The sequence below is a fragment of the Syngnathoides biaculeatus genome, chromosome 3 (assembly GCF_019802595.1).
Source record: "Syngnathoides biaculeatus isolate LvHL_M chromosome 3, ASM1980259v1, whole genome shotgun sequence".
NCBI lineage: Eukaryota > Metazoa > Chordata > Actinopteri > Syngnathiformes > Syngnathidae > Syngnathoides > Syngnathoides biaculeatus.
This window is the reverse complement of record NC_084642.1, coordinates 23,893,004-23,917,808: the sequence shown is the minus strand read 5'-3', so window position 1 is coordinate 23,917,808 and position 24,805 is coordinate 23,893,004. Positions and strand designations below refer to the sequence as shown.

The 24,805-nt window shown below is 41.5% G+C and overlaps 1 protein-coding gene across 3 annotated transcripts; it reads left to right on the top strand.

The window, feature by feature from the left end:
* The first annotated feature begins 293 nt into the window (after nt 1-293).
* slc6a5 (solute carrier family 6 member 5) lies at nt 294-24,523 on the top strand. 3 transcript variants are annotated; one of them, XM_061814905.1, is made up of 17 exons: nt 294-458; nt 558-613; nt 1,929-2,363; nt 3,111-3,261; nt 3,720-3,851; nt 3,957-4,130; nt 6,862-7,012; nt 7,628-7,760; nt 9,053-9,187; nt 9,282-9,385; nt 10,647-10,771; nt 10,887-10,999; nt 13,080-13,211; nt 13,338-13,437; nt 15,852-15,952; nt 20,068-20,235; nt 21,406-24,523. In XM_061814905.1, the coding sequence occupies exons 3-17, from the start codon at nt 1,944-1,946 to the stop codon at nt 21,556-21,558; spliced, it is 2,292 nt and encodes a 763-aa protein (XP_061670889.1). In that variant the 5' UTR covers nt 294-458; nt 558-613; nt 1,929-1,943; the 3' UTR covers nt 21,559-24,523. The 3 variants fall into 3 exon arrangements, with proteins under 3 accessions (XP_061670889.1, XP_061670890.1, XP_061670888.1); XM_061814906.1 differs by lacking the exons at nt 294-458; nt 558-613; nt 1,929-2,363 and adding an exon at nt 1,058-1,191; XM_061814904.1 differs by lacking the exons at nt 294-458; nt 558-613 and having other exon boundaries at nt 1,920-2,363.
* Nucleotides 24,524-24,805: the final 282 nt, after the last annotated feature.

The following is a 24,805-nucleotide window of genomic DNA, read 5'->3' as shown; positions in this document are numbered from 1 at the left end:
ATATCAAAAGCAGTGCTGCATTTCCAGGTAGAAATCGCAATTGACTTGAACTTCAAATCTTCAATTTAATTACTTTGCACAGGACCGATTGGCTGACATTACATAATATTGAGCAGGGCAGTGATTAAACTCATCATAGTGCAGATTAAAGGGTGATTATGCCAAAATGTATTAACGTTGATAAAAGCAACCAACCCCCTCGCCTTTTTATTTTCCCCGTCATTAGTTTGCAACAATAGCTTCGCGTGGTTGCTGGGCAACGGTGCACGGGTACAAGTGTATTTGGGCTGAGACACAATTAAGACATACAAATTTAACAAATAAGCACATGCTGCCGCTGGGAATTTTTGATATTTGAAAATCCAGGATTATGTTTGCTATGTGAATGAAGATTGTTAAAAGTAACCGTTATTATAAATAATAATTAAAAAAATATATCGGATTGCGTTCCAGAAAAGGTAATTTATTTTTTTCAACGTTGAAACGAAGAATTGGAGGTGACATACGCAATGCAGCATTCAAGAATCTAACGTTACTTTTCCTCTTCACGCATCCAGGCTCCACTTTCTCAGAAGACCCGCCGCTTCGGATTCTACCCTCCAACCCCTGTTGTGTAAGACTTGTGCACATTACAATCTTTATAGAGACCCCCAAAGTTGGGACACGAGCTTTCTAGTGACTTATCTATTGAGAAACACTGACATGTTTTGGAGCATTCTTAGTCCTATGTGACCAATTTATGTCCACAATTCATCCCCATAAGGCGTTTTTGTAATGTGTCCATTGTTTTGACTGCATGAACACAGGCCGTGGGCGTGGGAGAGTGTGCGTATGTGGTCGCGTGTCACACGTGTTTTAAATGCACGCGGCCGGCGTCAACGCATCGTAACTGGGTGCGTAACACAGACGCGTACGTCGATACGCGGGCGCACGCGCACCTCTTTCATCTCTGTGCAGCGTGCCCCTTAAAAAAAATCCCAATCCGTAAGGCGAAATGATTTATCAAAGTGCTATTATCAAGAAAATGTCCCGCCAAGGGCACCTTGCTCTGTACTGACGCACGCAGCCCAAGAAAGAAAGTCGGTGCTCACTCTGGGTAGGCGTGCACATGCACGAGCAAGCCAACTCGCTCACACCTCTCGTTTTACCACCCGCACCACTTTGAGCCTGTTCGGACAACCCCGCGGAATGGTAAGTGCTTCCTAACTCCCCTATTTGCCCTCCCGGCGCGTGATTTGGCGTTGTTTGGGATTTTTCGGGATGGACTTGGTCACATCCGTCCTGGACTCCCTTTGCGCTGTCTGTGGTGCTGAATTGCAGTCAAACATTACTTCTCTGCTTAACTTCTCTGCTGATCTCCACATTTAGAGATATTATTTGAGCTCGGTTGTTTCAATAAGTCGTTTCAGGAACCAGGCTGGGCAACTGCACTGCAGGTTTTCGTCTATATTTTTGCAGCCTTCACTTTTTTGTTTTCCATTGACACCGAGCCCCAGGGCCTACATTTCTAGGAAGTCATTTATAAGTGCGCCCCGGGTCAACCTGCAGTTACGCCGGTGATCGTGCATGCTTGCCCGGGAGAGCGAGGCCGCAGAGAACCGCAGCAGCTTGTCTATTGCACATTAAAAAAAAAATCTTGGATGTGTGCGTGGCTGAACGACATGAGGGGGAAATGGGCCGTAAAATTAAAGAATCCTGCAGAACGAGAGAAGAGGGGGCATTGTAAAGCAACCCCTCCCACTGACACGCGCGCGCGTGTACACAGACTGTGAGCTGTGAGTAGAGAATGCGTCCCCAAAACGTGGCCAAAAGGCAGATTACCCCCCGTTTGCACCTCAAAGCAGAAATGTGCTCCATCCAACACTCAGCCTCACACTTTCTAGACTTGTGACACAATTTGTCGTGCTCATCCCGCGTCCATGTTCCAGGACGACCAGAGAAACATGTCCAAACAACCGGTGGCCCACATGCCCGCGCAGCCATCGGACGGAACTGCGGTTTTTCCAGCCGACAAGCCCGCATTGGCAGCCCCTCAGCCGGCCACTCCTCAGCACAACTACCCGGCGCCTCAGCCGCCGGCTCAATGCAACGAGAGGCAAACTTTTTGTCCCACGGAAAATATACCGGGAGCACCGGACGGCAGTAAAGCATACGGGACGTTCAAAAACAACCCACCGGTGGCCCCGGCGTCTGTGACGGCCAATTCTGCCTTGGTCAAGGAGCCCCCTATTTCGTCCTGCGGGGATGGGGCGCAGTACGCGGAGCAGAACAACACTGCGTCCAAGTGGACCCCTTTGAGACAGACCACCGTCATCCTGGGGGTGGATGGCAACATGTCCGTTCAAGCCGGCTCTCTGTCCCGGGTAAGCCTGCTCAAAGAACCGTTTGACTGCACGAACCGGCAGGTTGTGACTCGAGTGAACATGTTTTATTTTTTAATGTGATTGCAGCAGATGTAATATCTTTTGTCAAATCTATGCACACCGGCAAACATTTTTTTTTTCAACGAAATAATCCATGACACACATTTTGAAAATGTTTGCAGTATCTGGCTTGCACTTCAGGTTGGACTATAAACTTTGTTGGGTATTTGCTGCAGGATACTAGGAACTTTTTCCATGTTAGTCAAAACCCGTATTTTATTAATCATAATGTTCTGGAGCGTTTGTAGACTTAAACAACAACTGTTGAAGAACGTGTGCTGCTTCGTTGCGGATCCCCCCCCCCCTCCGTCAAACAAAATCTAAAGAAAAGCTTTTTTCTTCATGTGGTGACACGTTGAATTTTTGATCTCGCGATAGGTTGACTTGGTTTTTATTTTTCAATGTGGGGATAAAGATTTCCGCCAGATTGCGGATTGATTCTTCTCCTTTTGCGCTATTAGCAATTAATAACATTTTTTTTTTTGTCATGAGCTCTACTGTTTTTGACAGAAGTCCTTTATTGACACACATCTAAAGTTTGTGCAGATTATGGACACTTTCTCTCAAAACGGCAGATGTGTTCGTTCATTTAAAAAAGAAAAGAAAACATCTATTATTACGCCCATGAGACTTCCCCCTCCTCTCTATTATCATTTGAAAATAATCACGTCGTGCTTTTCATGTCAGGCTCAAGATGATGACGACGAGGGAGGGGATGAGAACAAGGCCAGGGGAAACTGGTCCAATAAACTGGATTTTATTCTCTCCATGGTCGGCTATGCCGTGGGACTGGGGAACGTGTGGAGGTTTCCTTATCTTGCCTTCCAGAACGGTGGAGGTAAGAAGCCTGTCGTGTTTGACACTGTCGAAAAGAAATCATAAAAGAAACTCTGTCACCAGCGAAATGTAACATTATTCATAACAAATCTTACATGAACCCAAAGCTGCAAAAGTGTTTTACCGAAAACAAAGTACAATAATAGCCTTGTTTTTCTTACCGCACATGTTTTTATTGATAGTGCTAGAAATCGTTTGGATCCATATTTTTATTGTAGACAGTGCATTATAGAAACATGGTTCGGCTTTATTTAACAACCAATTTGTTGACTTTTCTAACTGTAGAAATTTCCCTTAGCCAAGAATTATACTATTATAATTACTATTAGTATTGTTTTTTATTTTAATTACGATAACATTTGAAATGTTATGTAACCTGTGCCCGATGATGATGATGACGACGACAACGACGATGATGGCGGCATTTTTCTGTAGCGTGTGTACGTTTGTGCCTTGCAGGTGCATTTTTGATCCCTTACCTGACAATGTTGGGGACCGCCGGCATCCCCATCTTTTTGCTGGAAGTGTCCCTGGGCCAATTTGCCAGCCAGGGCCCCGTGTCGGTGTGGAAGTGCATCCCGGCACTGCAAGGTACACTGGCCTTGGCAATCAGGCTGGATCGACATTCACTGTATTCACCAGTCTCCACTTTCCTTAAGAGTAATTGATATATTTCGTCTCATTTATTTATTTTAGGTTGCGGGATTGCCATGTTGATAATATCTGTCTTGATAGCCATATACTATAATATTATTATGTGCTGGACACTGTACTACCTGTTCGCTTCGTTGAAGGGCTCACTGCCATGGGCTAACTGTAGGAATGCGTGGAACACGGTGGATTGTAAGGACAAAGACATGCTGCTCTTAGGTAAGACACACAAACACCCGCACGCACACACGGACAGTGCGCAATGCGTCACAATTCTCACTCGTGGTGTCCTACCGAATAATGAATCCGGACCTGTGATTTTTGCGGCAGTTTAATGCCCTGTACATTCAACTGTCTGTAGAATTTTGAGTATCAGAAAACCTCAGTGTGAACATATGTATAAATATTTATTTTGCGGGATTTTACCAGAGTAGATAAACATGTTTTACTGACGTAACCTTCTCTAACGTCATTATTTCATAAAGCATGTTAATAAAAACGTTAAATATTTTTGGGGTTATGGGAAAATATGAATTCATGTGTTTAAACAGAGTACGCTTCGAGTTAGTATCGAAATTCAACGAATTTTTCGTGCTTTTTGCCTTTTGAGATTGTGTAAATTCAGCACAAAAAACTGCTTGCTTGACATATTTACTGTACTGACTGAGCAGCTGCTGCAGTGTTGCAGTGTGTGGACCACTGCCCTCGGCTGGCTGTTAGAAGAACTACTAGCTCTGTCACCCTTTTCCCATATCAGGGAACCCAACTAAACATTACAGTTTCCCGCTGTTCATTTCTGTCCTTTCCAATGTGAACCTCTAAAATTAATTAATTTTACGACTGAATTCTGGCTCTAATCTCAAGACACTTTTCTGACCCAATAGCACGGTGGAAGACTGCTTAGCAAATCTGCCTCACAGTTCTTAGGACCTGTGTTCAAATCCTGCCGTGCCTGTGTGGAGTTTGCATGTTCTCCCAGTGCACGTGTGGATTTTTTTTCCGGGTACTTCGGTTTCCTCCCAAAAACACGGATAATAGGTCAATTGAAAACTCTTAAATTGTATGTCGGTACGGTACGAATGGTTGTTTTGTTTATAAGTGCCCTGTGATTGGCTGGTGCGTTGCCTCTTGCACGGAGTCAGCTATGATGGGCTTCCCCTGTGAGGATAAGCAGTGTGGAAAATGAATCAATCAATTATCTGACTCAATTTGTAGACCCTGTGCACATTTTTTAAACTGTTAGGTTTTGTCCCTTCTTGTCAGAAATGGTAAAAATATTAAGATGACATAAAGAGGAATTTGCAGTTAAAAAATACATTTTTGTCATATGCAGTATTTTAAAAGTGCATGACCTGAAAGCAGAATATTATGAAAATGAGCTTTTGAAAAATCACTCCACTATGGGGCCATTAACGCTTGTAAAGGACACTAGCCAAGCAGCAGGCAGAGAGGCAAGGAGGTCTGAACAAATTGATATCAATCATTTTGTCACATGCAGCTTGTGCTTGAAAGCATCACAGGGAAAACTGCGGCATCATGCTAAAGGAGATCATTCTGTTGTTTCTTGACCAGATTATTCAACTCCAATTAGGACAAAGTTAACAAGAAGGTGTTGGACCATTGTCTTCTTCAAATAAAATGTGAACGTGTATAATTGTGGCTGGTGTCCAAAATGCAGACAGATACATGGCTGCATGAGCTTGGGATAACCACCGTGTACATCATGTCGCTGTTCTCTGTCATGAGGCTAGATTCAGATTTTGCCAGCATTTTGAAAAATTGCATATTCTGCAATTAAGTATGAGGGGCAGTGCAAAAAATAATGAGCCCAGCTACATTTAAATTGCTAAAAGTATTTTTTTCACCCAGAAATGTTCAGTTTGTTGAAATACTTTGATGGTTTATCTGTTAAAAAAAAAACATGAAAAAGTTGAGTCACTTCTGATGAGATCACCATAATGTGTCATCATTGATGACACAACCCAAACTGTCCAAATTTTGTTACCATTTGCTACCCCCCACCCCCACGTCCAAAGCCACAATTCAATCACAGCTTTCTGCTTCCGACCGCCATCCAACGATGAACTCATTTCCGCAATGGCTGACTGTCAAAAAACAACACATTTGCCACAAATGATTTTTCGAACCAATGAGATAAAACAATTGACTTCAGGCTGTGGATGAGCCGCATATCACTTTTTCCAATCGTGTCATCATCGATCACCCCCCAGTTCATCTTCTTTCGTGCTGCTGAGTTTCCTATCAGATAGATAGATAGATAGTTATAGATAGAAATATCTATCTATCTATCTATCTATCTATCTATCTATCTATCTATCTATCTACTATCTATCTATCTATCTATCTATATATATCTATCTATCTATCTATCTATCTATCTATCTACTATCTATCTATCTATCTATATCTATCTATCTATCTATCTATCTATCTATCTATCTATCTATCTATCTATATATATCTATCTATCTATCTATCTATCTATATATATCTATCTATCTATCTATCTATCTATCTCTATCTATCTATCTATCTATCTATCTATCTATCTATCTATCTATCTATCTATCTATCTATCTATCTATCTATCTATCTATCTATCTATCTATCTCTATCTATCTATCTATCTATCTATCTATATATCTATCTATCTATCTATCTATCTATCTATCTATCTATCTATCCACCCACCCACCCACCACCCACCTACCTACCTACCTACCTACCTACCTACCTACATACATACATACATCCAACAGTACAAGACCACTTTTTTTTTTAAACTTTTTTTTTTGTGTGGTTTCCTGTGAGATGTTCCCAATGTGAAATATATGCTCCGGCTGAATAAAAGTAGTGGTAATGAATCTGTAAAATGAACATACAGGAGCTGATTATCTAACTACTGCATTTGGTTTGTTCTCGGAAACAGACTCATGCATCTTGCAGGATACGAACTTGACCTTGATCAAGAACTCTTCCTTTTGTTTGTCCGCCCACACTGTCGGAAACTTGAGCAAGCTCTTAAATATGGCAGTGGAAGGTGGGAAGACATATGTCAGCCCCAGTGAGGAGTACTTCAAGTGAGTGAATCTTCTTGCTGGTGAGAAAAAATAATGGAATCTACGCAAATGTGTCTTTTATCACATGCGTCCTTTAAAGTTGCTATTTCTTGGGCTTTCATGTACCTGTATCAAACATGACATCTTTTTCCATTGACTTGGATAGAAACTGTGACAGATTTGTGTTGTCTTCAATTCTAGCATGAAACAAATACGAGTGTGCTTTAAAACTTTTTTAATGTTCAGTTTTAATGGACATTCTTCATGTTGTGTATTGCAGTATTGTGCAGGACTGAAGTGCATCATAGGGTGTGTTGATTGCAGTATTGTGCAGGACTGAACTGCATCATAGGGTGTTTTAATATTTTGGTAACTTCCTTTAGCTAACATGAGAGGAGCATCTTTTATAGATAGAATTACATAAAGATCCCCTTGTGTCGTATCATCAGAATTCAGTCAAACTTAACGTTGACTAATGGCGGGTTCAATACGCTCAATGCGTCCAACACGACACCCGTGATGTCACTTTTGGTGTGTGAAGTTTTCTTTTCATTATGTTCTGATTCTGAATGACCATTGTCCAGTATGTAAAGTCTATTTTTCTTGTGTGTTGGTATTTGATGACTCGTCCTGCAGGTACAATGTACTGCACATCTCCAAAGGCATCGAATACCCGGGAGAGATTCGCTGGCCTCTGGCAGGCTGTCTCTTTCTGGCCTGGGTCATTGTCTACGCCTCTTTGGCCAAGGGAATCAAGACTTCAGGGAAGGTAATGCTGTGCTTTGTACTTTGTTGACTACAGAAAAACAAACAAACAAATCATGAATACCTCAAACTGTTTTGAAAGAGCTGCATCAAACAAAATCTGGTCCCCCATCTCTGGCATTACTGTACTATTCATTTTGACAGTATTCCAATCATCTTAAATAAAGGTTGCCTCCATTTTAAAACAACACACTACACACTAATGGGCAGGTTTTAACTCCTTACGCATGTTAAGAAGTTTATTATAATCAGCATCTTTTTTAGAATTAAAAATAGGAACCAAATAGCTTGAACTGGACTCCATGCACCTCCCATCATTGAAATGTGGCATCTCTCAGAAAATTGGCAAAAAGAAGTCTAGATGAAAATTTAAAAAAATAAAATAATTTTAATATTTTCATAAAAAAATTGGCACCCCGGTTTCCTCCCACATCCCAAAAACATGCAACATTAATTGGACACTCTAAATCGCCCCAAGAAGTGATTGTGAGTGTAACTGTTGTCTGTCTCCATGTGCCCTGCGATTGGCTCGCAACCAGTTCAGGGTGTAACCCGCCTCCTGCCCGTTGACAGCTGGGACAGGCTCCAGCACTCCCCTCGACCCTCGTGAGGATAAGCGACAAAGAAAATGGATGGATAAAAAAGTGATTATAAATATAATGTTTCGGATTTAAAAGTGTAATGAAAATCTGAAATCAGTGTGTGTTTTACGGATTGAAAAATGAGACATGAACGTCTTGAGCACGTTCAATAATCTTGTTTTATACTGCCCTCTTGTGAAATAAATGATGCCATGCACCCCCTCAAAACGTAATATTGGGAGGTGCTACTCAGACTTGCACTGTATTAGCCACCACTTTTCTGAGCCGCTTATCCTCACAAGGGTCATGGGGAGTGCTGGAGCCTATCCAAGCTGTCAACAGGCTGGAGGCGCGGTACACCCTGAACTGGTTGCCAGCCAGTCGCAGGGCACATAGAAACAAACAACAATCTGCACTCACAATGACACTGAGGGGCAATTTAGAGTGTCCAATTAATGTATTTTATGTAATTAATGCATCTTAAGGGGGAATGTCCAGACTTCCCACTCCTCAGCCACTTTGTCCAGACCTTTCCAGGCGAGCCAAGAGACTTGCTCGCTTGCTTTTTTTCTTCTTCTTTCTTTCTCGCAGTGATTGACTTTTTTTTTTTTTTTAACTTGCACATATGTACACCCACCGCTGCCATACAGAATTGTACTGCTTTTCCATCTTCTGACCCTCCTGTTTTTTTTTTATACGTCTCTTCTTTTTCAAGGTGGTGTATTTCACAGCCACTTTTCCTTACGTGGTACTGGTGATCCTGTTGATCAGAGGTGTGACCCTCCCCGGGGCTGCTGATGGTATTCTGTACTTCATCACACCAAAGTGGGAGAAACTCATGGACGGGAAGGTGCATGACGCCACCGTCTTTTTGACCTGGGACATTCTCAAAAGTGTTGATTGTCCTTCCTGCTCCTAATGTGGCGTATGTCCTCCTCCATTAGGTGTGGAAAGATGCAGCCACACAGATCTTTTTCTCTCTGTCTGCTGCCTGGGGAGGCCTCATAACGCTCTCGTCCTACAATAAGTTCCACAATAACTGCTACAGGTAAACACACAAAAGGTAAATTTTGCTTCTGACAAGTCATTTGTGATGCACTTGTTAGGATGACAGAAGCCTTCCATGCCATATATGGGTGTTCTTGACCATTTGAAACAAAAGGAAAAAAATGTCATTACGACAAGACACGTGTTTGATTTCAGTTTTTTTCCCCCTCCAGAATTGAGAAAAAAAGCACAAATTATTATTATTATTTTTTACAGGTACTTTAATACCCTATATGTAAAATGTTTCAACCATGACATCGATAAATGTGGTTTTCATCACAGGTGGAACGAGTAGCCAAATATTGTACTCAAATGACAGTACTGTCTCTTTAGAATAATATGACTCACAAAAATGTAAAGGTAATCCAAATAATTACTTGATTAGGAAGGTACTCAAATACTGAGTTAGTGAGCAACATCTGATTGATTTTTGAATCAGCATAAATGTCAAATAAAATAAAATGAACTAAAACAGGAATGTGAAGATTCAAATATTGCTGAACAATGTCACGAAATCCAAAACATAAATACAATTCCTGAAAAAAAATCTTTGTAAAATCACAAATTAAAGCAAATTCAGCTCCAATAAATGGACTTATATTGTTTTTACTTCTTAAACAGCACAGTACTGCCATCTCACCAGGCAGATTATAAAATCAGGAAAAAGGCTGGTGTGTGGGTATAAAAAATGTACACACCCCAGTTGAAATGCCAGATTTTCGTGTTCTTAAACATTTTTGACCAGGATAAATCATTTTAAAACCTTTATCACTATTAACCCAACCCAGAATTTGCACAACTGAATTGATTTATCTTTGTATATTTTTGTGGGGAGGTGAAAAGAAAGAACACCTCTTGACAACTATAATTTATCCAAATTATTACTGGAGTAAATGTAAAAAGCAAATAGTATTCCTTGTTAAAACTACTGATAAGCACAGTTTAAATATTACTCGAGTAAATGTAACGTGTTAAATATAATGCTTTCCTCCCCACCTTTGGTTTGAATTGAAGGAAAAATATTTCAATATTCCAAATGCATTGTTCAGATGTTGTTCCTGCCATTTTTTTCCGACCTGTAGATCTCACTCTTGTACATTCTTGTGTGTAGTACAGTGTTTAGTCCTGTCATAGTTTTCACATCCGAAACTCTTTCCCGGTTGTGTTGGTTTTAATGACTTATGTGCTGGATCTTTGGAGTCGGTAAAGCAGAAACTTTCCAAAGTAATAGAGACGTTTCTGTCTTCCTTGTTTCCATGCAGGGACACCATAATAGTTACGTGTACAAACAGTGCCACCAGCATATTTGCTGGCTTTGTCATCTTTTCTGTCATCGGTTTCATGGCACATGAGTTGGATGTGCCAATTGACAAGGTGGCAGATGAAGGTAGGAAACTGTCCAGCTGCTCTTACTCACTGCAACACACCTGGACGAATATCATAGTGTGCGGTTTCATAGTTATCATATGTCTTTGTGTGTGTGTGTGCGTGCGCACTTTTAGGTCCAGGCATCGCATTTGTGGTGTATCCAGAGGCTCTAACCAGACTCCCCCTGTCTCCATTCTGGGCTATTATCTTCTTTCTCATGCTCCTGACTCTCGGCCTGGATACCATGGTAACTGTTAGCTCTCCATATGTTTATTTCTGTGCTTGCACTCAAATGTGCTAATGAGATGGAGGAGGTTGCGATTTCTCAAGGTAAACACGCTCTACTGGTGGCTTCAATGACACATACTGTATGTAACACCTCCTCGTGCCCAATGAGGATGTCAACTACTTAAAAAAAAACATTTTTGGAAGTGGAATTCTATTTGAAACGACACAATGTTGACTGTTACCCAGACTTAGCTGCCATCGGCTAGATCACCTGTGCCCCTAACACGAACAAACATTATAGCGCTTCTCTGAACCTCACCATTCATGCTGGTTTAAATCCAAATTAAGACAAACAATTCTCAAAATCCCACAATTTCTCAGAAAGAGTTGATATTGACACACTGACACAAGCATCGAGCCATACAGTTGCAATATTTCTGCAGAGTTCATGAAATAAGAAAACATTTTCTCTTCAGTTGATCACAGGCAAGATTGCAGTTCCTCTTAACGCCGGCGGGCGGGGCCTTGCGTCCATGTTCCAGGAATCAAGATTTGCCGGGAAGCTGCTAATTAGGTTGAGGTCCATTAATCGTCTCACAGCAGGGCAGCTTCGAAAAATGCCGTTTATGGGGCCGTGGGGAGCCCCCCACCTCAGTTTGCGGGGTATGCCCGCTACATATACAAACAACAGAATTTAAATGAAGTAATGTCCGAACTCCATTGTTGAGTCTGCCCGATTTAAACTCTCCTTTTACCATCTGAATGTTTAACAGTCAGCCCCCCCCCCGCTACACACATTGACCCAATTAACACAATTAGCCATTTATGCTCCCCATTGGGGCAGACTGCACTGGATCAAGTGCTCTGCAACACTCCAAGAAGCAGAATGGGATTTGTGCCACTGCAGTAAAAGAAAGAACGTTGATCTAACAAACAAACAATAGCGAGTGAAATGGAATTCAGGGGCATTTAACATGATTATAAAACATTGTGGTTTTATTGTGGTTGTTGTTAGCACTGATGTAGAACTAATCTGCATCATACTGTCTAAATCCTTTTGTTGATTTCATAACACCAAAGGGAACATTTCTCAGCATGTTGCATTGTTCTTTTATCTACCATTGCAAAATACCACCACCACCTCAAGATTAATGTCTGGAAGTCTTGAGTAAAAATTGTACTACATATTCTATTTTAGATCTTATTTCATTAGATGAATTGTCCAAGATTCCCACTGGATTGCAGGATTGTATTTACCAACTTTGTGCCGGAGAATCCAAATCGCCTTTACCTCTGAGCAAACAATTCTAAATAGTGCACTGCCACCTTCACATGTTGCGAGAGAAGCGAAGAAGCAAGCAAATCAACAGGAAGAGAAAATGATGTCACTACTCTGTTTAGGCAGCGGCGGCGGCTGAGAGGAAGCTGGGGGGGAAAAAAAGAACATTTGTGACTCTTAATTGACTAGGCATGGAGACAGAAAATTAGTTTCAGCAACTCACGAGGAGAGAGGCCAAAGGAGGTAGATAGACTGGTGCCATAGGCTTCTTTTTTAATTTTATCTTTTATTTTGCACGCAGTATACACACACACACACACACACACACACACACACACACACACACACACACACCACACACACACACACACACCGACCACTGTATTCATCTGCTCCTTGGACGCCAAAGCTTTTTACAATGTTGTACTCTTTTAACATGACAGCCTCCACCTGTCAAGTCTCCCTGTGGCAATCTAAACCCTTTGCAATGATTTGTTTTGCAATCCATTCCTGCTCAAAATTGTGATTTTTGTTCATTTACCTTCCATGCCGCTTATCTTCACTAGGGTCACAGGCATGCTGGAGCCTATCCTAGCCAGCTGACTTTGGGTACACCCTGAAGTGGTCGCCAGCCAATCTTAGAACAAGAGCAAAATTTGGACACACACACTTTGGAAGATGATGAAAATGCTAATTGGATCAAGTGGAAATGAATTTGATCCAGAATTTCTGAAACGCCGATTCATTGAGTGGTTTGTGGCAATGCGTTGAGCTTTGTGTCCCATCTTTCTCCTCCCTCTTTCCTTTTCTGCCTTGTTAGTTTGCGACCATTGAGACTATTGTGACGTCTGTGTCGGACGAGTTCCCCAAATACTTCAGGAAGCACAAAGCTGTGGTGACACTGGTCTGCTGCTTGAGCTTTTTCATCCTGGGATTTCCCATGATCACAGAGGTATGGTGCAATTCAAGTCCTGCTAATTGCTCAAAGTGCTTTTTTGGTTAGGTTTCACGTAAGACATTTTATATAAATGAGGGAGTAGCAAATGTTCAAGTTGCAATGATGTCTTGTGTTTGCTAGAACGGCATGTACATGCTACAGTTGGTGGACACATATGCAGCCTCCTACTCCTTGGTCATCATCGCCATTTTTGAGCTAGTGGGGATTTCTTATCTGTATGGTGAGTACAGCAACTATTGGTCCTTTGCTTTACTGCATGGATTCAGTATTAAAAGGGGAAATCCAGTGCTCTGCATGAACAATATATCCAATAGGTCATGTAATATGTACTCTATTTTGAAAATGTGATGTTAAATCCTCTCTCACTTAATAGTGTTTTGAGAACAATTTTATCGACAATTACAAATTTTCAGGGGCACTGCCATTTTCGTGAGTCACTTGACTTACGCGCGCAGATGCGACGTGTAAGATGCCGCACCAAAGGTTCGATTACATTTGGCCCAGCGCTGATTTCTCGCATTTATCCTCATCTGATGAAGAAATAGCACTATCGGTTGATCGGGAAGACGGAGGAATACTTCCAGACAGATTTGAACCTGTGGCTGTAAAGAATGTTTAATATTGGGATGGTTCTTCGGACAGATTGACACCGGTGTCTGACCACTCGGAGGCCTATGCGTGGGATGTAAGTGCTTAATCAAAGACCCCGGGAGCTCCGGGCCGGCAACCGTGGATGGTTCTTCGGACGGGAATGACGCGGAGTTTGACGAGCGAGCCAAGCTTCGGCGTCCGGCGGAGACCGTTAGGCTAACGGCTCGCCTCACTCGTCAGGCTCAGGTCATTCCCGTCCAAAGAACCATCCACGGTTGCCAGCCCGGAGCTCCCGGGGGCCTTTGTTTACGCACTTATGTCGCGTGTAGGCCTCCGAGTAGTCAGACTCCGTCTATTCCTCCGTCTTCCCGATCAACCGATACTGCTATTTCTTCATCAGATGAGGATAAATCCGAGAAATCAGAGCTGGGCACAATGTAGTCGAGCCTTAGGGGCGGCGCCTTACACGTCACATCCGCGTACATAAGTCATGTGACTCGTTAAAATGGCAGCGCCCCTGAAAATTCGTAATTGTTGATAAAAATCTTCTCAAAACACTTATTAAATGAGAGAAGATTTAACATCACATTGTCAAGGTAGAGTAGATATTACATGACCTATTGGATACATTGTTCATGGAGAGCACTGGATTTCCCCTTATAATACTGAATCCATGCAGTAAAATGAATCAGCAAAAGTGATCTGAAACTAATCCACCTCCATCACAGGCTCTCATATTCAAGATTTTATTTCTTCCTTAGCAGTCAGCTAAAGTGAAATCTCTGGTGTTGTACAGACACATCATTTAATATCGTAATTGATTTTAAAACCCCAAAACACTGCTCTTATATTGTGGGGTGAAGGCGAGATGACAGAACACAGTGCACCACACACATAACCAAATCTCTCCGGGCACGTGCCGGCCTTCCTGTCCCAAACCAGATGTCTGTCAAAGTATCACGGCTAAACTGGTAGGCAGCATGATGCTGAAAGATATCCTCACGACCAGAAAATATAAAAAAAGTAAAGGGTAAAAAAAAATTAGAAACCAAAGAAACTGTTAACTTATTGTTGCAAAGCTCGTCTCCTTGTCATTTTGGATTGTGGCTTATGATCCAGGACATACGTGACCCAAGAACTCCCTCTCAGGAACAGGTAACTTCCTAATTGGCTATGGTTCCGTTTTATGTTGCAGTCATGCAGTTGGCGGCTCAGTCCAACTCAAGTGTCGACCACATACAAGGATTTGCGTTGGTAAATATTGGAACAGATTTCATGTTCCACCAAAGCAAGGCTGATATTGACAAATGGAGCCACAATCTGCTGGGAGGTTGTCGTGGAGTTCTCACGGGGGAGCCCCTTTTCTTGGGGAGTTCATCGAGTCCAACTAATTTATTTCTGTTTCCCGTCTTTCTTAATTCCAGTCGAAAGAGCTGTTCGTAGCTATTTTTTTTCGTATTGCCTTTTTTTTTGTCATCACATGTTCATGTTGAAAATCACTCACCACTGCCCAGACCACCATGAAGGATCGCTATTTTTGAGACATTTGGGCCTTTGGTCAGAGGAGACGATGAGGTTGGATTGTCGGTATGTGTGTACTGCCACTAAGGTTCTATCTTAATAAAGTAAAAAGTAATCTTAAATGTCTGGTGGAAACCAGAGCTTGACTTTAGAGACGTCAAATCCGGACCTGGTCCTTGTGCAGTGTGTTATTCTCGCCTTGGCCACTAGATGTCCGTGTTGTAAAGCTGAGCTTGCACGCGCACACGTCCAGCTCCGATTAAAAGTGTTCACCTCCATTTTGGCTGGCCATCAGATAGCATGTCACATTGACTGCCTGTTTGTGCCACTCAGTGTCATTTGTCAGAGAGGAATGAGGAATGAAGCCACCTGCTCCATCCTCCTCCTTTGGGAAGTCACAGAATGATGACGCTTCCGCGCTTGAAATTTGTCCGTCTCGTGTAAGAGACCTTTTAAACCCCGGTTTTGGGAATTTATGCAATTTCTGCTCTTCTTTCATTTGTTCATTTTCCCCCTACACAGGGCTGCAAAGGTTTTGCGAGGATATTGAAATGATGATTGGTTTTCAGCCCAATCGCTTCTGGAGACTCTGCTGGGCCTTTGTGACACCAACCATTCTGACGGTCTGTTTTGCGCGTCTGCGCACCAAACCCACAAGCACACACACATGCACGCACACACGCATGCGCACACCTCAAAAGCTTTTTATTGCCTTTCAAAGTTCATTTTTCCTGTAATGCAAAAATGCAAAGTGGATTTTACAATTCCTGTCATGTCAGTATACCTAAAATTGTTTTTTGATAGCAGGTTTAGATAAGTGTAACATGATTGTGGTGATTTTTATTTTGTTTCAAATTCAGAATCAGGTTTTTGGAAACTTGGATTTGGTCTTTTCTCCAAATTTCCCAGCTCTTTCAAATACTGTAAGCCAGAAAACATAAAATTGTGTCCATCCATGTTTCTATCCATCCATCTATTTTGTTCCAAATTACATTGTTTAAGGTGCTGGCTAAGATAGAGACTGGCCAATTGTATTTTTCAGTTTTATACAGTGAAGAAAATAAGTATTTGAACACCCTACTATTTTGCATGTTCCTCCACTTAGAAATCATCGAGGGGTCTGAAATTTTCATCGCAGGTGCGTGTCCTCTGTGAGAGAGATAATCTAAAAAAAATAATAATCCAGAAATCACAATGTATGATATTTTTAACTATTTGTGTAATACAACTCCAAATAAGTATTTGAACACCACCTGTCTAACAGTATGAATTCTGACCCACAAAGACCTGTTAGTCCGCCTTCAAAAGTCCACCTCCACTCCATGTATTATCCTGAATCAGATGCACCTGTGTGAGATCGTTAGCTGCGTAGACACCTGTCCACCCCATACAATCAGTAAGACTCAAACTTGTACCATGGCCAAGACCAAAGAGCTGTCCAAAGACACCAGAGACAAAATTGTACAACTCTACACGGCTGGAAAGGGCTACGGAGAAATTGCCAAGCAGCTTGGTGACAAAAGGTCCACTGTTGGAGCAATCATTAGAAAATGGAAGAAGCTAAACATGACGGTCAATCTCAATCGGAATGGAGCTCCATGCAAGATATCACCTGGTGGGGTCTCAATGATCCTTAGAAAGGTGAGCAATCAGCCCAGGACTACACAACAGGATTTGCTCAATGATCTGAAAAGAACTGAGACCACCGTTTCCTAGTTTTATTGACTGTTGGTAATACACTAAGACGTCATGGTTTGAAGTCATGCATGGAACGGAAGGTTCCCCTGCTTAAACCAGCACATGTCAAGGCCAGTCTTAAGTTTGCCAATGACCATTTGGATGATACAGAGGAGTCATGAGAAAAAGTTGTGTGGTCAGGTGAGACCAAAATGGAACTTTTTGGTCACAATTCCACTAACTGTGTTTGGAGGAAGACTGATTATGAGTTCCATCCCAAGAACACTCTCCCTACTGTGAAGCATGGGGGTGGTAGCGTCATGCTTTGGGGGTGTTTTTCTGCACATGGGATAGGATGACTGCACTGTATTAATAAGATGACCGCAGCCATGTATTGTGAGATTTTGGGGAACAACCTCTTTCCCTCAGTCAGAGCATTGAAGATGAGTCATGGCTGGGTCTTTCAACATGACAATGACCCAAAGCATATAGCCAGGAAAACCAAGGAGTGGGTCCATAAGAAGCATATCAAGGTTCTGGGTGGCCTAGCCAGTCTCCAGACCTGAACCCAATACAAAATTATTGGAGGGAGCCAATACTCCGTGTTTCTCAGCGACAGCCCAGAAACCTGTCTGATCTAGAGAAGATCTGTGTGGAGAAGTGGGCCAAAATCCCTCCTGCAGTGTGTGCAAACATAGTGAACAACTACAGGAAACGTTTGACCTCTAATTGAAAACAAAGGCTACTGTACCAAATATTAACATTGGTTTTCTCAGGTGTTCAAATACTTATTTGAAGCTGTTTCACACAAATATGTTGTTAATCATACATTGTGATTTCTGGATTTTTCTTTTTAGATTATCTCTCACAGTGGACATGCACATACGATGAAAATTTCAGACCCCTCCATGATTTCTAAGTGGGAGAACTTGTAATATAGCAGGGTGTTCAAATGCTTTTTTTCTTCACTGTTTAATATATATATAATATATATGTATGTATGTATGTGTGTATGGGGGCAGCATGGTGGAGCAACTGGTTAGAGCGTCTGCCTCACGGTTCTGAGGACTGGGGTTCAAATCCTGGCTACACCCAAGTTTGCGTGTTCTCCCTGTGCCTGTACGCATTTTCCACCTCCCAAAATCTTGCAGTAATTGGAGACTCAAATTGCCCTTAGCTATGATTGTTAGTAAAGGATTGTTTCTGTGTCCCCTGCAATTGGCTGGCAATCCACTTCAGGGTGTCCTGCCTGAAGATAGCTGGGAATGACTCCAGCAGATAGCTGGGAATGACTCCAGCAGTCCCACAACCCTTGTGAGGATAAGCGGCTCAGAAAATGTATGCAGATCGTGTGTGTGTGTGTGAGAGTGGTATTTGAGTACGAGCTCCAATACAGCCTTATGGCATCTAAAGGCAATGCAAATTGTAAACTGTTCCCATGCCCGGATAAATGCTGAGGTTTTCGTCAGAATGCAGCATCCATCTTAAAACTTTCCCAAACAATTATGAGCATTTTCCAATGATTTCCAATAACGGATCGGTCACGGCTCGGGTTAACCACGTCCACCCCTTAACCTTCAGGGCGTCGGTGCGAATTCAGCTATTGCGAGTTGAAAATGTAGACTTGGAAAGTGGTTTCTTGGGTAGAAAGAGAAGAACACTGTCGAAAACCAAATATGGGGCCTTTGAATGTTGTAACTATGACAGGAAAAGTTTCGTCTTGATAATTAAGAAAAATGTAGATATATATCTAAGAGAGAAGCTGTGAAGGCAGTAAGTTTCTAGGAGTTTAGGGACCGATCAAATCTTTTTAAGTTGGCGTAGATGGGAAGATAAATGAATTAGGGGTTATTTTAAAGATTAACACTCTTAAACACTCTGTGAAAATAGTATCAGATCGAGTCATGAAGCTGAAATGTGAAATTAAGGTTGTTATGTATAATGTGATTAGCAGCTATGCCCCACAGGTAGGATGTGACCTAGAGGTGAAGGAGAAATTCTGGAAGGAACTAGATGAAGTAGTTCTGACCATCCCAGACAAATTTGTGTAATAGACGTGTTGATAAAGGAAACAAGGGTGATAAACAAGTGATGAGTAAATCTGGAACGGAAACTCTTGAGGGACAGATGGCGATAGACTTTGCAAAAAAGGATGGAAATGGCTAGAGTAAAAACTTATTTTCAGAAGAGGCACGCACATCGGGTGACCCAACAAGAGCAGAGGTAGAAGCATGCAGGTGGATTACATTTTGTGCAGATGATGTAATCTTCAGGATGTTACTGATTCTAAGGTAGTGGTGTGTAAAATGTCTCTGGTGCTGGGGAGGAAGATGGGGAAAACAAGGAGACAAAGCAGAAAACCATGTGGTGGAAGCCGAGAAAGGAACTCTTGTGCGGCTTTTCCGGAAGAGGTGAACAGGAAAAGCTTCCAGAAGATTGGGCCATATTTGCCAAGGTGAGCAGTTATGCAGTCATTAGAGTACTTCTGAGAAGAAAGGGGAGAAGGAACCTTGGTGTTGGAAGCTCAAAATACAAGTCATACAAGGAAAGAGATAATGAGACTGAGGAGAGGCGAAAAGAATATATTGAGATGCGACATAGGCCAAAGCAAATTTATTGACAATGTTTCGTGTATTTCACTCACAAGGTAACTCAATTTGCTTTACATGATTAAAAGAAATTAAACACAAACAATAAAACATTTAAAACAGGGGGGAAAAACAGCATCATTGCTGATTTGTGTTGTCAGTAACACAAAAAATTTTAATTTTAATTCTCCAAACATTACTTAATAGCAAACTGAAGAGAAAATTTTAGAGCGGTTTCCTGCTCGGCTGAGTTCTGCGGAACAGACAAAGAAGCCGACTGTCTTGTGATCTGTGTGAAAGGGTCAATCCATAGTCAGTACACGTGACGTTGTACATTGTCATTAAAAAAAAAAACAAAAAAAACCTTTTGTTCCTGCCAGTCTTGAAATGGCTTTTGTGAAGACACTGCAGTGGCAAGATGTTATTCTGTCTGAAGTTAAACATGCCTTTTGTCGATTTGTTGATCCATGCAGGGCATCTTGATTCTGAGTCTTTCTCAGTGGAGTGTGATGACATATCAGGACTACACGTACCCCACCTGGTCCATGGTGCTGGGGTGGCTGATGGTTATCTGTTCCGTTATCTGGATCCCCATCATGTTTGTCATCAAGATGTACCTCGCTCCTGGCACCTTAATTGAGGTAATCATTGAGACAGCCACTGTTGCCAAATCTGCAATCTCATCCTCATCAGCGGAGAAAATGTGCCGCCTGCCGAGTGTTCATTTAGACTTTTTTTGTTAAAACGTCCCTGTTAATTACGGAGTATATAATTAGATTTTTTTTTCACAACCTCTTTGTTCCTCCAGTAGCTCTGACAGCAGCCTGAATTTGTTGTCGTTTGGTGTCACATCATAAAAGCTTTTTTTTTTTTAAACTTCACATACACTTAGAAACATTTTTAACAAAATGCCATTCAAATAGCTAAAAGGTGTAATTTGACCTCAACAATAAAATCTGTATTCATTCATTGGTGACAAGCAACAAATGCAAGAGAAGTAGGGGAGAGAGCTTTGCACAACTCACCTTGTGGTTTCTATTATTATGAATGTTGCTTGAAAAATTGAACTTTTCAGTTCAAAAATAACTATTTTTGTCTTATGCAGTTTATTAAAAAACATCTGATCTGACAGTATAATATTAAAATGATCTTTTGTAAAGGCGGCATGGTTGAGCATCTGTAGAGCATTGGCCTCACAGTTCTGAGGAACGGGGTTCAAATCCAGCACCACCTGTGTGGAATTTGCATGTTCTCCCTGTGCCTGCGCGCGTTTTCTTGCAACACTCCGGTTTCCTCCCACATCCCGAAAAACATGCATTCATTGGACACTCCAAATTCCCCCTAGGTGTGATTGTGAGCCGGGCTGTTTGTCTCTATGTGCCCTACGATTGGCTGCTAGCGGCTTGAAAACTGCATACTTGACCTTTAACCATATTGTAAAGGGAAGAATGAAATACATTTCCAGAAAAAACATTTACTTTGTGGAAATTTTATTGGAGAACAAGCCTGAGCTGCATTTCTAATTGGAGGTAGGGCCGACATCGAGAATTGGGTTTGTAGGTTTTAGTAGCAACCATTGTGAGTCCAGTTGTAAACAAATCAATTCCTGCACATAGCATTTGGGGGGATGGTTGGGATGAATATTTACAGAGAAGAAGCAGAGCACGCTGTACAACGTGACCTCTCAGAGAGTGGCTCAGTTTTTGAAAGTTAATTGGAACATGCAGGTTATCAGGAGAATTGGGACAAACACAAGCAAGTTTCTCCTTTTGTGAGAAGAGCTAATGCATCACCCTGTCTGTCCTCTGCAGCGTCTGAAGCTGGTTTGCTCCCCTCAGCCGGACTGGGGTCCATTCCTGATGAAGCACCGTGGCGAACGCTACAAGAACATGATGGATCCACTGGGAACCAGCTCCCTTGGCCTCAAACTGCCCCATACGGACTTCCAGCTCAGCACCCTCTAGTGACAGCAGTCCCAGGAGAGCTCTCATCTTGGGTGGGGGTGCTGGGAAGAGGAACGCTTTTCTTTCTTACCTTCCCTCTGCCTCTTTTCCACTATGTGCTTCACCGTCTTTTCCCTTTGTCTTCCTTCTAGTGTGAATTTGGTAATAATCACCTTCTCCTCCTCCTTCCTCTTCTACTTCCCTTCTTTCAGGGAGGAGGGGCTACCCCGGTGGAATCACCTCCACTGGTGATGCTTTGGGCTCATTTGGTGGTCTCTCATTGCCTCCCACTGATGACGACTGAGTTCAGCGAAGCCTTTTGCTGGGATTCTGATTCCTTGTGACCAGTTGTCATAAATGGACCGAGCTGCGATCTGCAATACTTTAGCTGCTCCCAATGAAGTCATGTGTGTTTGTGGCTGTGTGGAAAAATCAAATGAATACTTTCAGCACAATCAGACACAGGAAAATAAACTTGTCAGTGACAGAGACAATGGTTCAAAAAGCTTGGCTAGGATCAGTCTTTGTTCCATCCCCATGCACATGAATATATTGGTAGTGAAAATATTAAGACTGCGCCTTAATATTTACAAAAAAAGTTTGTGGTTCTTTAATTTTACATTCCATCCCAGCATTGTGTATTCATATTAGCCACTCCTTTGCTGCTGTTGCTCCTACAACTAGTGATGGGAAGTGAAGAATAGAAAATCAGGAATTTGTGCCTCCTTGGTCCATGTAGAGCAGTCAGTGTATTGTGATTGGCCCATTCGTTCGATACACGTTGGCCTTGGATGACTCTGCAGGGTCATAGAAACTTGGCTCGATACTTCTCTGAATCCCAGGGAATCTTTGTGGGATCCTCTTTTTTTCCTCATCTTACATCATCTTGTCTATCTCTGTAAAATGCCAGTAAAGCCGATCCACCTTTTACTTAACAATATAGAAGCCATTTAACCTTTTTAAAGCGCTAAAACGAAGCCTGCTAGTCACTCTGTATGTCTAGTGTAGAAAGTATATTGCAGTAGGCTGTGTGTGTTGTGAACTTCATAGCAACTTGTGAAAACACAATGTGCATTGCACTAATAGCTTCACCCACACATATATGTGCTTATACACGTGCACATACATGTGTATATAAATTGCATATATGTGTGTGTGTGTGCTTCTACATGAATATATCTAACTTTTAGCAGAGGAGGGAGCTGTCACGACAGATTGAATGTGCGTGTTGTCTTTGTATATGTACGAAGTGTTCGTTTTGGTGTGTACGGTCACGTCCCACAATACTTAACAGGCTAGAAAAAGGATTCTCATTTCCTGGAGTTGTTTTTGTCTTATTTGCGATATACAGGTAGCTCTGAAGACCTCTTTGCCGTTTTGAAACCTTCTCGCTTCACTGTACGTCCTCTTGAAAACAGGGTCTCAGGTATTCACAAGTCCATCAAATGAGTGCTTGTTGAACGGGATTTGGTGGGATTCGGTTACGCTGTGGAACAAATACAAAAGCATTAAGATATTCTGTACCACCGTGTTGAATAGGCATTGGTTTGTATGTGTGTGTGATCCACTGGCGAATGATTGCAAGTATGCATCTTTTCCTGAGAACAAATTATAAGCTATAAAGAGTACGTAAATGTATCAAATGTAGCTCATAGGCACACTTTGCAGTCTCTATAAACGAGTACGAACCAGCTTGTAGGTTAAAGTAATTCAGAAGCCGTCCAAGAAACTAAAAATACTGCACATGTTTTGAGTGTTCAGCAGGTTTCAGCGCTAACAGTTGCTTGGATGTAAAAGTCTCATGGATTGTTTCAGTGATACCCACTGTACAAACTTGGAAGAAATTTGTTTTGAGATTGTGAAACCCAAACAATGCATGTGGTGAACACACGGTTACACAAGAGTCTGATGACAAACTGCTTATTGCTGTATTTAGCTTGAGGCGTTCAAATGTGATGTGTGCGCGTGCGTTTGCCTTAGTGTTTTTAATGTGGCCAACTATCAGACGTTTGCACGGCTATTAGGTGAGTGATTATGTGCGGTGATACCCACCCACTTTCCCAAATTGCTGGAAGATCTGAATGTCTACAAAGGAAAGGTAAAGTTTTCACAATAACTAACCATAAAGTTGATTGTGTGATGTAGTGCGTTGTATGTTCTCTGCAGACTTTAAATGCCTGATAATGTATTATAATGGGTAAAAGGGCCACATTGATGTCTGTCCTTGTCTTTCACGTTCCCTGCATTTGTTTTGAGGGAGCAAAGGCGCTAAATCCACATAGCTTCATGAAATATGACACTCGTAGGCTTGCATGTGCAGTTTGTGTTGCTCAACTCAAAAGTCCATGTATAGATATTTATCAATGCATGATAAACGAGCTGTTTACATGAAACAAATGACCCAGAGGTTAAAGAAAAACTATTTAGTTGGTCATTTGAACTAATCAAAGAATAACATGAATAACTCTGCAAGTCAACTTTTGGCAGTCACCAAAGGAAGAAAAAAATAGAAATTTAAAGATAAAATAGAAGAAAAAAGGATCATGTGATTTGTGTGTAGGAGTTTTAGCTACTGCCATACATGTTCCATGCAGTATTATCTTGGGTGTTTGCCAATATGTTACAAAACATCTTCAGGTAACCATTGGCCTTATAGATGTCTTCTAATAGTACAATATTATATGTATTTCAGATATATCACCACAGAAAAGCTTCTTGTCTGTCTCATGGTATCAGTATTCCTATCGTCAGTGTGGCACTTTACTGTGTGACCTATGATGGCGTAGGTTAAAATTTTAATTACTTGAGTAATGTAATACATTTGTGTGTGTTCTCTGGGAGGCACAGCTGCCTATGGATATAGATATGTGCCTCCAACATGAATCATATATTTAGAAATAGAGTATATATGTTTTAGAATTGGTGTAAGATAAAAGAATATAATATAAGATATATGTGAAATGCATTTATTTTCACTTGTCATCAATCTTTGAGGCCCTACCTCTAATTTTGTATTATGTATAGAAAATGCAATTGGATAGTAATATCTTTGCCAATAATATATCACTATAATACCATGTAATGTATACCCTATGATGAATAAACGTTATTGTTTTGTTTCTGGTCTATTTTTTTGTTTAGAACCATATGAATATTAATATCGAACGAGCCTACCCCCACTCTGTCATCAAGCAACGCATCTGAAAGCTTCACAGCTGTATAAAAACAAATCGAGAAAATTGTGATCAAAGACAAAGATGAAAGGTGT